The 14026-nt window shown below is 39.4% G+C and overlaps 1 protein-coding gene across 3 annotated transcripts in view; it reads left to right on the top strand.

Annotated features, from left to right (window-relative positions):
- GPAM (glycerol-3-phosphate acyltransferase, mitochondrial) overlaps window positions 1-7013 on the top strand; it is a 31844-nt gene extending 24831 nt beyond the window's left edge. For 2 of the 3 annotated variants that reach the window (XM_085319037.1, XM_085319036.1), the window contains exons 19-22: window positions 1225-1365; window positions 2120-2309; window positions 2424-2482; window positions 3636-7013. In XM_085319037.1, the coding sequence (XP_085175163.1) occupies window positions 1225-1365; window positions 2120-2309; window positions 2424-2482; window positions 3636-3752 (507 nt within the window). In that variant the 3' untranslated portion in view covers window positions 3753-7013. The remainder of the gene's footprint in view (window positions 1-1224; window positions 1366-2119; window positions 2310-2423; window positions 2483-3635) is intronic. The other variant, XM_085319038.1, reaches the window with a different exon arrangement.
- The last annotated feature ends 7013 nt before the right edge of the window (window positions 7014-14026 follow it).

The following is a 14026-nucleotide window of genomic DNA, read 5'->3' as shown; positions in this document are numbered from 1 at the left end:
TTTAGTATTTTTTTAACTTATTTTATGGCCTTTGCTTCATTCAAAATAAAAAACTTGATCGTACTGTAAATTTGGAAAGATGTTATGCTTCATTTGCTAGAGGCCTTTCTCTTTGAAGGTAATTACCTATATGAAGTCTCTTACTTATTTGTTATTTTTTTTTCTTGCCAGCTTCATATTTCTAAATAGAATAATTGTAGGGGGTTTTTTCTTAGCAACACAGCATTCATGGCATTTTAAAATCTTTCTATTCTAGTATTTTAATCAGTGAATGACAATAAGGTTTCCTCTTTTCTTTAGAGCATGTATTTGCTATCTCTGAAACTTTTGCTGAAATTGCACTGTTGAAATTAACTGGTGCAACAGATTTTGATCRTTCCATATCTGGAATATTTCTGTTACATCTGAATTACTCTACACCTGAACTTCTGACATGCCTGCATTATTGAACAGTAGAATTAAATCACTACACAACTAGATCTAATATGTATATATTTGTCACTTGTACCCATGGTYTCCAGTAATTACCTCAAAGAACTTTTAAAGGCAGCCCCAAAAAGTCAGCAAAAGTTGACAGATGCTGTCATCGTTGTCTTATCTGTACASTTCAGTTTTGTCTGAGGTCTGTTTAGCATGTGTGTGCTTTTTGCTTTTTTTTCACTTTCCTCAAGCACTTTATTAATGGTTTTACCAAATACACAAAAAGCAAACAGTGGATCTTATTCCCTCACAATATTCAAGTTAAGAAATTCCACCTCTGGCATTCTTGCTGTCACGTACTCTTCTCAAATGCTTGGAGAAACTTGACCTGTCCTAAGATGCCTACCTGCAAACAAGTATGTGACTTTAAATCCATATTCTTTGGAGATGGATTGCTAGTGGGGCATTTGGAGGCTGAACTTGGATGCTGGTTGCTCAAGGTGACTAGCTGAACTGAATTGATGTGACACAACTATTGATAATCCTTTCTTGACAGCTGCCGCAGCACAGCCTCTGGTAGGGAAATTTGGCAACATTTGCAAAATCCGTGTGACAGGCAAACTAAAGAAAAACACTGTCTTCTCACCAAACGTTTCTTCTCTCTGCCCAGAATTGAGTCTTACTTGCTTTCATTAAACGCTGTTAAACCAATGGATTGATCAAGTCAGATATTTATAAAATAAAGCTGTTTGTTGCCTTGATATGACTTTTTACCTATTTGCCCCTTTGTCTCTCAAATTTAAGCAGGATGATCAGGAAGATGTTAGCCCCAGTCTTACAGAGCAGCAGTGGGATAAAAAACTCCCTGAACCTTTATCTTGGAGAAGCGATGAGGAAGATGAAGATAGTGATTTTGGAGAAGAGCAGAGAGATTGCTACCTGAAGGTAATGTTATTTTAAGACCAATAATATGGAAGCCTATTATGAAAGATACGAACTGGCTCACTAGTTCAGTAGGGGTACTAAAAAACAGCCTCTTCCTGTGTGCTCGTTCTCAGCATTAGTCTGTTGCTACAATCAGTAAAACACCTTTCTCTGCTTCACATGGGGGAAAAAAATGCGAAGAAACATCACACAGTCTTCTAGGGAGGTGAAAGGGTGATGGTCAGCATCATGAAAACTGCTAAAGGCTTCAGTATTTTATGATGTCCTAAATCTTTTATTCTTTACTAACAATACATATTCTAAAAAGGGGCATCTATTGGTTATCTTCAGACTCAGTTTTCCTTCACAGATTGCTCATGTTGATTTTAGATGTATTACCAGTTTTCAGACAGAACTGACACAAGGACTGTTTAGGATATCTCGTTAACRCTTGGAAAAATATGTCCATCTCTGAATGAACAGTAACATTTCTCTTGGCTGAAGAAGAGTGTAACAGTTTTAGTTTTATCTTAGAAAAATAGTTGTTAAACTATTAATACCCTGGTGGAGAAAAAATCGGTGTCGATGTATGATGTCCAGTGTTTTTTCATTGTGACTGAGCTACTTTTTTGCTGTGTTTTCATAATGTGTTGTGCCCCTCTAATCCTTGTAGCACTAAGAACTATTTTGGTTGCTGGTTTGCCATATWCTGTATTGCAAGTTACTTCTCATTTCCACTGATCTCTATCACTTAGGCTGTGTTGCCCTTCCTTAGGTGAGTCAGTCTCAAGAGCATCAGCAGTACATCACTTTCCTGCAGAGGTTGTTGGGACCTTTACTGGAGGCATATAGTTCTGCTGTCATCTTCGTACACAATTTTAGTGGTCCTATTTTGGAGTCTGAATACCTTCAGAAGTTACATAGGCACTTAATAAGCAGGACAGAGAAAAATGTTGCTGTGTACGGTACGTCAAATGGTTTGTCTCTGGAGCTGTGTTTTATTCCTTCTGTTCCTCCTAGCATCAGTGTAGCCCAAATTCAACTGCTGTTTGTTTATCTCTTTGTTCTCTTCCTTGCAGCTGAGAGCGCTACCTACAGTCATGTGAAAAACGCCGTGAAAGTCTTTAAGGAAATTGGAGTAAGTGTTCTGTGATAAAGTCAGACTGTTAAGTTTCATTTTAAGAATAAGCACAATTTTGACAATTCATGAATCCTGTGCAACATCAGCTTAAAGTCTGTGAATAGACCTGTGCAAGTGTCTTGTGGGCTTTGAGCATTTTGCTTCCTTTAAGGCTTAGGGATTCAGGAGATGAGCATATAGTGTAGAACAGGGAACTTCTTGTGCTTGGGAAAATCTGTTTAGAGAGTGGCTAGGTGTCCAGGCATGTTCGTTCACAGCAGCTTAAATTCCTGTGCTCAATTGCATGTTTTGGTCATTCTTCATTTGGTCTGAAAATGTCAGAAAGCTGACAGCATGCTTTGTGCTTAGTGACAGCTGTACCTAAGTATGAAGGTCTGCTTAAATYTTCAAGAAGTATTCGTCATTGAATTTTGGCTTGGCAGTTACAGGCTTTCCAGGAGAGTCATGCTAATGGACCTCCGATGTCCACCATGAGGATAAAGCTATACTTTAAAATAGTGGATCAGTTTTGCATTTTACCACTATGTTTGCAAAAAAGGACCACCCTTCCTCAGATTGAAGTGGTTTCCTGAATACCAGACTGAATTTAACGTTACAATTTTGAAAGTGTCAGCATTTAGGCAAAATAATATTGCTAGATAAGGGATATAAAGTCTTTGTCCTTGAATTCTGATGTGTTAAGCAGGCAAACAAAGTAAAGAGATATTCCTGTAGACAGTAAGAGCTGTGAAGAAAGCATTCATCAAATCCATCATCTTAATTCTAGTCTATGCTGCTGTTAGAAAAGCAGAACCAGATGGCATCTGCTTTTGTATCTGCTCAGAGGATAAAATTTGAAGTCTTCTTTTCAGTGCACTTAAACTTTCAATTGTGACACTTTTTGGTGTGTGTGTTCTCTCCCTATTGTTAGTCGCTGTCTGTTTATCATACACGCTACTTACTAKTTTTTCTTCTTCCATGCCACTTAAATAGTTTCAGTAGCGAATGAATTCTAATGATATCGGAAGTCATTGTCATCTACGCCTTCAAGGAAAAGAAACTCTCTAGTAAATGAGGGCAAATTTAGTACAGACCATAAACTGTTAATCACAGAAGAAGAGGAGACTCTTTGAACATGGTGATAATTATATATATTCACTCTGTGCTCTAGGTTTTCAGTCAGACGAAACAAAGGAGAGACACTATTTTGGAACTAAGCGCTACATTCCTACCTCAACGCAACAGGCAAAAACTACTGGAATTCATCATGAGCTTCATGGTATTGTAGACCACGTATAACACCTTCATCCAGGGACATGAAGATGAGTTTTGAGACTCTGTCAAAGCCTGGGGACGTTTGCTAGTCCGTCAGAGTGTAAGGTGCCACTGTTTGGGTAAGGCCTTCTCTGACTTGAACCACTGGAAGACAAGTGCCTTCTTATGTACGCATTTATGGGTTTCTTACAGTCCCAATCCTATTGTAATGCAGCGGTACTCAGATGACACTTTGGATAAAAGTGATCAGACATGTTGCAAAAAATAAAATAAACAGTTAGAATTAGGTTTAAAATGAAGAGTGACATTTTATCAGTGTTATGTTTTAAATAAATCTACTTTAAGACTGTAACAGATGCACAAATACAGATATTCATGCTCTGTAGCTAACCCTGGCATCTTGAGTTTAGTGGCAAAATTGCTTGTGGCATAAACAACTTTCATTCCAATGAAGTTTTCTTGTTTTAAATAAATGGTTTATAAAATTTTGTTTAGGCAGGATATATACTTTGTGGATAAAGCCATAGCTTTTCACAAATGTTAACATAAATGCCAAAATTCTAATGAGAGTAACAGTTACAAACATCTGAGGATAACGAGAGGATAACGACCACATAGCAGATGATTGTGAGAATTGATGTCAGCAGACACATCTTGCACTATTAGAACTGTATAGTGCAGTGGTAAATTGCACTAATCACTGTTTTCATGAAGAATGTGATAGTRGCAGTTTTGTTTTTATTATGGCATCTGTCCTTCAGCCAGATAAAAGTCAGGAGGCAGTTGCTTAAATGTGAATACCTTGTAAAATCTTAGATTATTATTTAATTGAAAAAAAATTAAGTTTTGTAATTAATAGGATGTCAGATTTCTTTTTTCTTTCTTTCTTTTTTTTTCTTTCTTTTTTTTTTTTTTTAAGGTAGAGTAAAGTCTTGATTTGGTGAAATTATTTTTGGCCCTAAAAATTTCAGCAATAACTTTTGCAACTCTTTGGAAAAGTGTGTTCATGTTGTATTTTGTTGCTGAGCAGATGTAAATTGGCATGAAATAACAGCCTCTAGAAATATAATCAAAAAGTCATAAACAATGTACTTTTGGTTCTGATCTGACTGGATATATGAAAAGTAAAAACAAAGCATTGAATGATTCTGTCCTATGAAACAGGACTCCAGTCTTGCAATTCAATCCATTTACTTGGAGAACTTGCACTGTGTAGAATTCAGTAGATTTCATTTTTGTCTCCATGTAAGTGGAGATTAGGTTGCAAGCTGTAGTGCTGTATTTTAGCACGGCTGATCTAGCTGAAGCAATAACTTGGTGGTACATGAAGCTAGTTTGCTTGTGAAATGTGTTCTCCTCATTTAGATTGCCTTCTATATGAGGGAAATTAAACATTTCAATTACTGTAATATTTCACTTGATTCTTACAGCTTATCCTTGCAAGCAGAAAAGTCCCCCCCAAATTCATCACAGAATCATGTAAATCTCTGTTGCTTAACTTAARTATGGAAAAGCGTACTTGAATCCCAGCATTTGCACTGCTATGCCAGCACAAAACTGATGCACACAATTTGAGTTTATGGCCAAGGAGCTTGCATTTGTACTGCACATTTGTTATCAAGAATATTTCTGTAAATTTTTTTTATTAAATGCTATTAACGTTTGTAACTTGCAGTGTATAGTTTGTTAGCATTCTACACTTAAGCACTGTGAGATGTGTGTGTTCTGTCACTAAACCAGGTGCTCTACAACACTTAAGAATTTCTGAACCAAAGCTACATTAATACAGATAGAAAATGACTATATAATTGTTTCTGTTTTTACATACTTCTGCTATCTCAGCAGAATAGTGACTACACTGCATATAATTTGTTTTTATAAAGTCTACCAGCTATTTACAAAGCAATTTCATACTATTCTAGCTACTATGTGCTCTTTGTTAACCCCATGAATGCTCCACACAGCAGTTGTTGCTGATGGCTTCCATTTAATGTCAAAAAAGACTAGGTGCTTGTTATTAATGAGGTCTCACAGTTTACTGCTCTTCAGTAAAGTGTACTAACAGTGAAGATTGTATATAAAAAGAATTTTTAAAATGAAGCAATATGAAGCAATTGAAACTTGAGTCATTTTATAATGTTCTACTGACTGACATATTAGCTATCATGAAATCTAGAAATAGCGTAGTTACCAGAGTTTTCTGGCTAGGTGTTACAACTAAACATAACTTACAGATTACCTTAACAAAGCTGGTTAATATAAATCGGTAAGTGGGTAGGGTAATATGCATGTGAAAACATTAATCCATATAATAAGCAGAAGGAGGGTGCAATTCTAAAATTGGTTGTTTTTACATGGAAAAAATGCATGTGGAAAAATTATGTACTATGAATGATCTACTGTCTCTGGAAGCCTTTGCTTTCTGCAGCAAGTATGTATGTATACATATGTATGCAAGCATGTATATGGTGACACACATGACAGCTATGCTTTTGCCTGAAAATAAAGCACAGAATAAAAACTATCAGACTGGAACAGTCAAAAACTAAAACCAACACTTTGCACTGTATTTACACCTTCAGTGACTTCTGATTTTTATTAACCTCTCATGTTTCCTTTTGCTGATACAACACCAAGCTGAATTAACTTTGATACCAGTAAAGAAGAAATTACTGGTTCTGAATTACCACAATGTAATTTAATACCACAAATGTATTTTAAGACTCTCATCTTACAGAGACTTACACAAGTCTTGTAAATCTTATGAGCGTGTTACTCAGGTGTGCAAGTCTTCTGGGGCAAGGGTCTTTCAGGTTAGGATGAATGTGAGACTTAATCTTCTGTATGCATCCTATAGATCCTGTATTCTGGTGCGATTGAAGGGTAGGATTCCATATCCCATGCTGCCACAACTGCCCACTCCCCCAGAAAACAAACTTGTTCATGTGTTTACTTCCTAATCACAATGAGGTATGTGGCATACCTGCCTTCTGTTTGACAGTATAGGGCTTTATTCGTGTATCTTTGTTTAAGAAGCGTATCCTGTTGAGTTTAGCTAACTGCCTGCTCCACAAAGAAATAACAGAATCACAATTTAAAAGATGGTTGAGCTGGAAAGTCTTGTAAGATACTATTGCTGTTGTGTTTCTGTGCTTGTGAGCCTGATCTTCCCTGAGAATGTTAACACGTTTTACTTGTTACATGTAATGCTGTGTCTACTGTAGAAGCACAGAAGTGTACTGGAGTTATTTTAATAAATTGTTTGCTAACATGACATTTAATATGTTCTAGTTTTTTTAATAACCTGTTAAGATAATTCTTTCTGTATCTGTACATTTCCAAATAGTTCTGAAATTAAACCATGGAAAGCTGTCATTCTAGATACAGATTCACATGAAAGTTTGAGACTGAGAAGAATATCTTTACCAATTTGTCCAGTGAATGTTGGTGACTGATGGTCTCATGTCTATGTTCTATAKGGTTTCATATGCTGAAGCATAGGTGCTGGCAGCTGGTTTAGGAAGGCTGCCCTCTGATCTCTGGTAGCAATTCCTATTATGGCATGAGAATAACTTAGACTGGAACAAGCAGTTAATGAGACACTAAGAAAAAGCACAGTGAAAGGGGAGATTGAGGCATACTCTTTTCTTGCTGTTAACCATTAAGGGAAACTTTGTGAGCTTTATTACTATAAATGAGTCTGGACTAAAGCACAGTGGGGAACATGCCCCTAGTGGGAGAAACTAAAAGACTCTTTATACAGAATCAGCCAAAGCCCTCTGTGTTAAGAAGTTCAGAATCTTATATGAATAAAGGCGACAACAGATTTCAACTATTGCTGTTTGAAGATTTGGAGGCCAGTCATTGTCATGCTTTCATCTGAATTCTGTATACATCTTGTGCCTTCCAAGAATTTTCTAGTAACAAATTGTTAACTTACATCTGGCTTTTGCTGTAAACAGATTCGTGTTTTTAAGGGTACTCTCTTATTTTATTGCTTAATGCAGGCTGTTTGCTTGTAAAGATTGGAGCACGAATAATTTGTTTCCTCAAAACATACAAGTCTTCCTCTAATAGTTGAGTCTTCCTATGGTTTGTGATTGTCAACGTATTAACCCGCCTATTTTGTAGGTGGGAAAAATTACAATATGTTAAAGATATAATAGGAATGATTAGGTAGTGCTGAGTCAGGTCATGAACAAAACTCCTCCCCTGGTGTATGTGTCACTATGTTTTTCACAAAGCGGAGGTGCTATTTGGCTTCTCTAATTTCCCATCTACTTAAGGCTCTAGTACATGCCTTCCTCTTTTAAAGGCTTCCAAAGTTTTAAAGTTTTTTTTTTTTTTTGAGGGAGGTGGTGAGACTCATAAGTCTGAGACTGCTCTCTGATTCTCAAGATTGTCCCTTCACATGGCAATTTCAAGATGACTTGGAGAGGAATAAGTGTTTGTCAACTATTCTTATAGCATCTGGCAAATGTGAATCAACTGAAGTGGGACTTTAATATAATAAAGCCTGCATAGGTGATCGTTACTTAAATGCAGAAGGAGGGATGCTGTTTTACCCTTCAAGAAAAGGATAAGTTTTAATCAACTGATTGTTTGAGAGGCCTCTAGCAATGTCCACATACGAGTGAGGCTCAGAATTAATTGACAACTCTAGGCTGAGGTAGGAAACTAAAATTCAATTAATGTCGATAGCTTGAATAAAACYGAATTTTTATTGGTGATGACCTTACATGTTATTCTTTGTGGAAATGTCTTCCTATTTCTCAGTCTTTTGAAATCCCAAATGTCAGGTTAAGCACTTTATCTCCTGTTTTTGCTTAATTCAGTTTTCTTGTAATAAAAGCTTGTCAGGCTTATTTAGAAGGATCACTTGATTTGAGCTCTCTGCCTTGTTCTTTCATTTGGTACACCAAGTTTTCAGCAGCCCTCTCATTTCAAGGTAAGATCAACATTGATCTGAATTATTACTTAGAATGACTTCTTTTCAGACTTTTGTAAATGTTTGTTACAGTTTGCATCTTCTAGGTGGCATGTATCATCCCTATTTAATTTTTCTTTAAGTTGGCCTATCAATTAGTGTAACTATCCAGAAACTCTCATTGTTTCTGTGATTAGAACAAGGAACTTTCTGACTCATATGAAGAAACATGTATGAAATGTTCATTGCTCCGTTATGCTAGAGGTCAGACTTGAGTGATTATAGAGCAGAAAAGACTTAGATTTCATCTGCACCTGGAACAGAAATGGTAGTCACAGAAACAAAAGCCATGTAATTATATGTATAATTGTTAACTCTGCATATATATGTGTGTATGTAATTATACAATGTAAAATTTCAAGTAAGTATGCATGGAATAATTGCTACAAATAATTCTCATAAAAAGGAAGTTCTCTGGAAGAGTAATAATATTGGTCTTAAGCTGATAGTACTTCCAATCTCTAGGTCTCAAATGCTTCACAGAGCAAGAATCTTTTGCAAGTAATGAAACTTAGACTTGGAGATCAGATGACGTGTCTGAAGTCGTGCATTGATGGGTTCACTAACACCTACGAACCTAGTCTTTTGGCTCCTAATTTGCATATCACTTCTTCTGATGCTATCTTGTATTTTCATTAGCAAATGATGGAAACTTAAGGAAGGGTGCATGTATACAAGTATTAAGTAATTTTTTTCTCTCCTTAAGGAATAATTTACTATCAGAATGGAAGAATTACTGGGTTTCACTAGCATTTGTTCTAAGTCTAATCTGTTCGGTATTTTCATTAGTGACTTGGAGGATGGAAGAGAGGGTACACGCTGTAGAAAGCAAGATCAGGGAGACCCARGGAGCACGCTAAAGGTTCTCATGATCCCATTGGTGGTGATAAATTTTGGAAAGATCCAAAGGCAAAAAGAAGGGTGGAGTTCAGGGAAGAGTAAAAGATACTGCAATTAAGAGAGGAAAATTTGATTGCACAAGCACAGAAGAAAAAAACTGTCTGTGTAGCAATTCTTCAGAGAAAACTGGCAGATCACAGCCTGAACATGAGTCAATAGCGGCGTGCTGTTACGAGAAAGGCAGGTGTCAGGCAGATACTGTAAGCCTGTGCGCGAATGACAAACATAGGCCACAGCTTTCCAAGTCTACTCAAACTGGTAAGGTCTCAGGTGGGATACCATGTTCTCTCTGAGGAACTCTATTTGAAGAAGAATAATATGGAAGGAAAAAACTCTTTTGTTTTCCTCGCCACGACGGGAGGGCTAAGAAACTTGCTTCATGAGGAAAAGCCCAAAGAATTGGAGTTGCTTGGAAAGGGAGGTGGCATAACAGTGCTATTTGTATGGAGAAGAGAAGAATAATCTGGATTATTCTCTGGATMTAGGAGTATCCAGGCTGGATGCAAGTAGTGAATTTGGTCTTCACTTGCAGTGAAAAGAATGCARTCAGAAAATCTTTTAACTGCAAGCATAGAGACGCCCTGAAATAGTTGGTCGGGGGAGGATGTGTCCTCTGTTCCGGATCTTGGGCCCCCGGCTCTCTGTCCCTGCCTGTGCTGTGCTGCGTGGTGGCAAGCGCAGCGGTGCAGCTCTGTCTCCCAGGTCCCAGTCCCTTTCCTTTGCGCGCTGCAAAGGGGTGTGCGCAGAGCAGCTCCGTCAGGCTGCTTTGACAGGTCTGACTGGTTCCTCAGCCCAGAGTCCTGAGATCATGCGAATCTAGTATAAATTATACATCTGGTTCCCATTATCATTCGAGAATAAAATACGTGAGGGCTTTAGTAAGTTAGTTCTGTAAAAATGTTAGCGTAGTGTCTGCAGTGGTCCAAAAGCAAATGGACCACCGGGAAGGACTGGGACAGGCACAGAGAACAAGCCAGAAAGGCTGCATCCCGCACACGGTGCGAACGCCTCCACCGAAGGGCGCCGAGCCACCTGCGCTCGTCGGCAGCAAATCCCCGGGGAGCGAGCAGGAATCCAGCTGCAGGCGTTACCTCCCAGCCTGGTCCTGACCGACTGCAAGAACAGATAACAAATTAACTCCGTAATCTGTAAACCAATTTCAACTTTGGCCCTGTGCTGGAAATGCTGAAAACCAAGTAGTATTTTCTTAGTTTACCCCTGCCTTGACTAATGTTTTACCTCAAGAGTTCAGGCCCCAGTAACTGTATCTACCTAACGACAACAAGATTTATAAATGCCACAGAATTAGCAGAGTCACCATTTTAGCATACTGCTTTTTCTTTGGGAGGCTTCCCAGGACGTTGAATAACTATTTGAGCAGCAATTCGTGCAGGCTCTGTGCTGTGTGGTGACTATCAGCACCCAAAGTGGCCTAACAGCTGGCTGGGCTCTGTCCGTAAAGCAAACGTCTCACCTTTGATCTATCCTCCTCTTTTACATGTGGCTCAGGAAGGGCTGATTGATCTGTTTTATTTCCCAGTTAAACATTTTGCATGTTATCAAGGCTGTGGAAAATTTCAYGGTCTCACCTTATCGCTATATTAATACGTATGTTCCCTAAATTTAGCTGAAGCTTAAATTTAGTAGCCTGGTGCTAGCTTGAATCAGACTCCCTCTTGTCTACGCAGGATGGAGAAGGCCAATTAAACTGCCAGTCGGAAAGCTTTAAAAGCCCTTTTTCAGTGTTGATGTTTCCTCTTAATTAAACTCGATTATCATGATTCAGCACCTCTGTCCTCAGATCTCTCCCGTTCGGGATGACTGGCCATTTATATCCTCCGGTTTCCACAGTTTCCTCTTCCTGTGCACTGCAGGTTTAGACGCTCGTCCTTCTCGCCGTCCTTCCTTCCTAACAGCAGCTCTTCCGCCGAGTGACTCAGCTTTCCCATTCAAATAGAGCCCCCAAAATATAAGGTCACTTTAAAATCCAGAAAAGCTAATTAAAATTAATGAGTATTTTGACCTATTTTTTTTCCTTCCTGTCAGAAAATACTCTTTTCTTCAAAATTAACGTGGGTGTGTTTTTGTCTGTGTTTCCTAATTTCAGCAAGGCATTTGTGAGAGAATTAAATTTGAAGAGAGGCTTTTCACTGAACACAGTTTTATTGTCTGGGGTTTTGAGAGTGGAGGCAGAAAAAGCTTTCTGTTTGTCGTGAGAGACTGAAATGTCCGTTTTGTTTTTTGCAAACTAAAACTTTGGTATAAGAAAGGGAAAAAAAAACCTGCAAAACTGGTTTGCCATGAAGACTTTCAACAAAACAATTYCATCTGAAACGTTCTTGATGTTTCATTCAGTTATCATTGACATGGCTTTCATCTCCTCTTCTTTTTGGAGGCTGGAGTGATTAATCCAGGAAAACTTGTTTTCCTGAATTAATGTTATTTTCAAAAATGCTCAAAATGACTAAATAAGATGAATTTTAATATTATGCTGYTGTTCTCAGGAAAACGTGTTCTATACAAAGAAATTTTGTTTTGCAAGAGTTAGTTATACTACAGCACATATTTCTTGAATAAAGAAATCATTAAATGTAATAAATTGAATRTTTCCTGTCTCTTAGAGATGAGAAAACTTAGATGTGTTTTGGGTAAGACATTTGCGTCATTTGTGTAATATTTAGCTATACTACGAACTAATTCTAGTTCTAGGTTTTGTTTCACCTGGACTGTGTATTAGTTTCTGGCATAACGAAAGGAAACATTTCATTTTGTAAGACTAACATTTTTTTTTTTTCGGAGTTTTCTAATTCTAGGAAATACCTTTTAATGCTGGGCTGAAATGAAGAYGATGGAGAGGGATCAGCATTCCTGTCAGAACAGGAGCTGTAATTTTTACTCGCTCCACTCTGAACGGGTGTTTCCCAAAGCACTGGGCCGTGAGCCCCCTTGCCAGCCCTGGACACARCCCCCACTTCCCGCTCCCCTCATCGCTGCTTGCTGTTTCCCGTTGCCCAATATTGTTTCTCTTGTCCCGGAGCCCGGGAAAACTGGTTTAGATATTAGAAGAATTTYACCCCTTAACTAGCTGTAATTGTTAACTCAAGTTACAATTTAAAGGTAATGGAAGTAAAGCAGCACAGAAGTGCTAGAAGCTGGTATTTCTGGATATACTCCGGAGACTGAGGAGGGAGGATGCGGGTCGGGGAGGGGGTTGTTTGTTTTGTCTTTTGGTAGGTGCATATGAAGTTAGCCCTTTGCTGGTGCAAAGGCAGTAGAAATGCTGGAACCAATGACACATGTAATTAATTTTCTGAACAAACTGAATTAAGTGCAAATTGGTTATTAATAATCCAGAGCAAAACACTAGATAAGAAATTAAAGCAGCTTGTCTATCATTTCCAGCCATTAAAAGATTAGTCTGAGCAAGGCAGTCCGAGGCTCCCTTGTCTCTTACTGAAGCCTCACCTCTTCATTTATTAAAGGATCAGGTCTCAGTGATGCAGACACTGCTGTTCCAGTAACCRGGTGCGTGGTGCCCTACCACCAGCTGGGTTAAGCTGGGAGGTGGGTTTGGTGCAGAACATTTTGCATATGCTGCTCTGCCTGGAGATAGCCCAGGCATCTGACACCAGAGCAAAGGAGCTTTTACAGACTGGTCTGGGGTTTAAATCCACATTAAGTGGACAGCTGCCCAAATGGTTACCTATGTGATGGTTATTATTGCACACAGCATGAAAAAATGTGGTGCTCAGCAAAGACAGAGGTAAATCTCTGCCTCGAGGCCAGGGTTGCCACTGTCACAGGCCCACTAGAAAAGTGAGGGTGCAGTGGCTGTGGGCTTCTTGCACACTGTGAGTGCAAGAGTTTGTGCCTGGTGCTAGGTTCAGCAGAGAGGCAAGCAAGAGCCCAGATGGCTGACGGCAGGTCTGTGCTCAGGGGCGGGGGGTGACTGGCACGCTGATAAATGGAGATACCAGCCCTGGCTCCTGGCTGAGTAACAGACCCACTTGAGACCTAGGGACAATCAATTCTTCATGTCCTTTAGCAAGCCTTTGGTTCCCAGGAGAACGTGGCTCTTGCCTGCTGTACCCTGGTGCTGGGAGTAGTGCTGGCGGCGGACCAACAGCGCAGGAGTGCCCCAGTCCCGCGCCACGCCAGCAGCCCCGTGGTCTTTAGCATGGCCCAAGCCCCTCCACCCTGAGCCACGCTGCCCCGATCCTGCTCCYGAGCCAGGCGAGCGGCACCTGTACGGCCACCCAGCGAGGCTGGGTGCAGCACGCACTGGGGGCCTCCAGCCTGAGCAGGACCCACCGCCCTGCTGTACGCCATGCCATGTGCAATGCGAGCACGCAAAGGGAAGGAGAGACTCGCAAACTCTCAAGCCAATGAGCCCCACATAA

The sequence above is a fragment of the Rhea americana genome, unplaced genomic scaffold (assembly GCF_003343005.1).
Source record: "Rhea americana isolate MKP2758 unplaced genomic scaffold, rheAme1 scaffold_57, whole genome shotgun sequence".
Classification (NCBI taxonomy): Eukaryota; Metazoa; Chordata; class Aves; order Rheiformes; family Rheidae; genus Rhea; species Rhea americana.
Note: the sequence above shows the minus strand (reverse complement) of the source record. Positions and strands in the feature narration are given on the sequence as shown.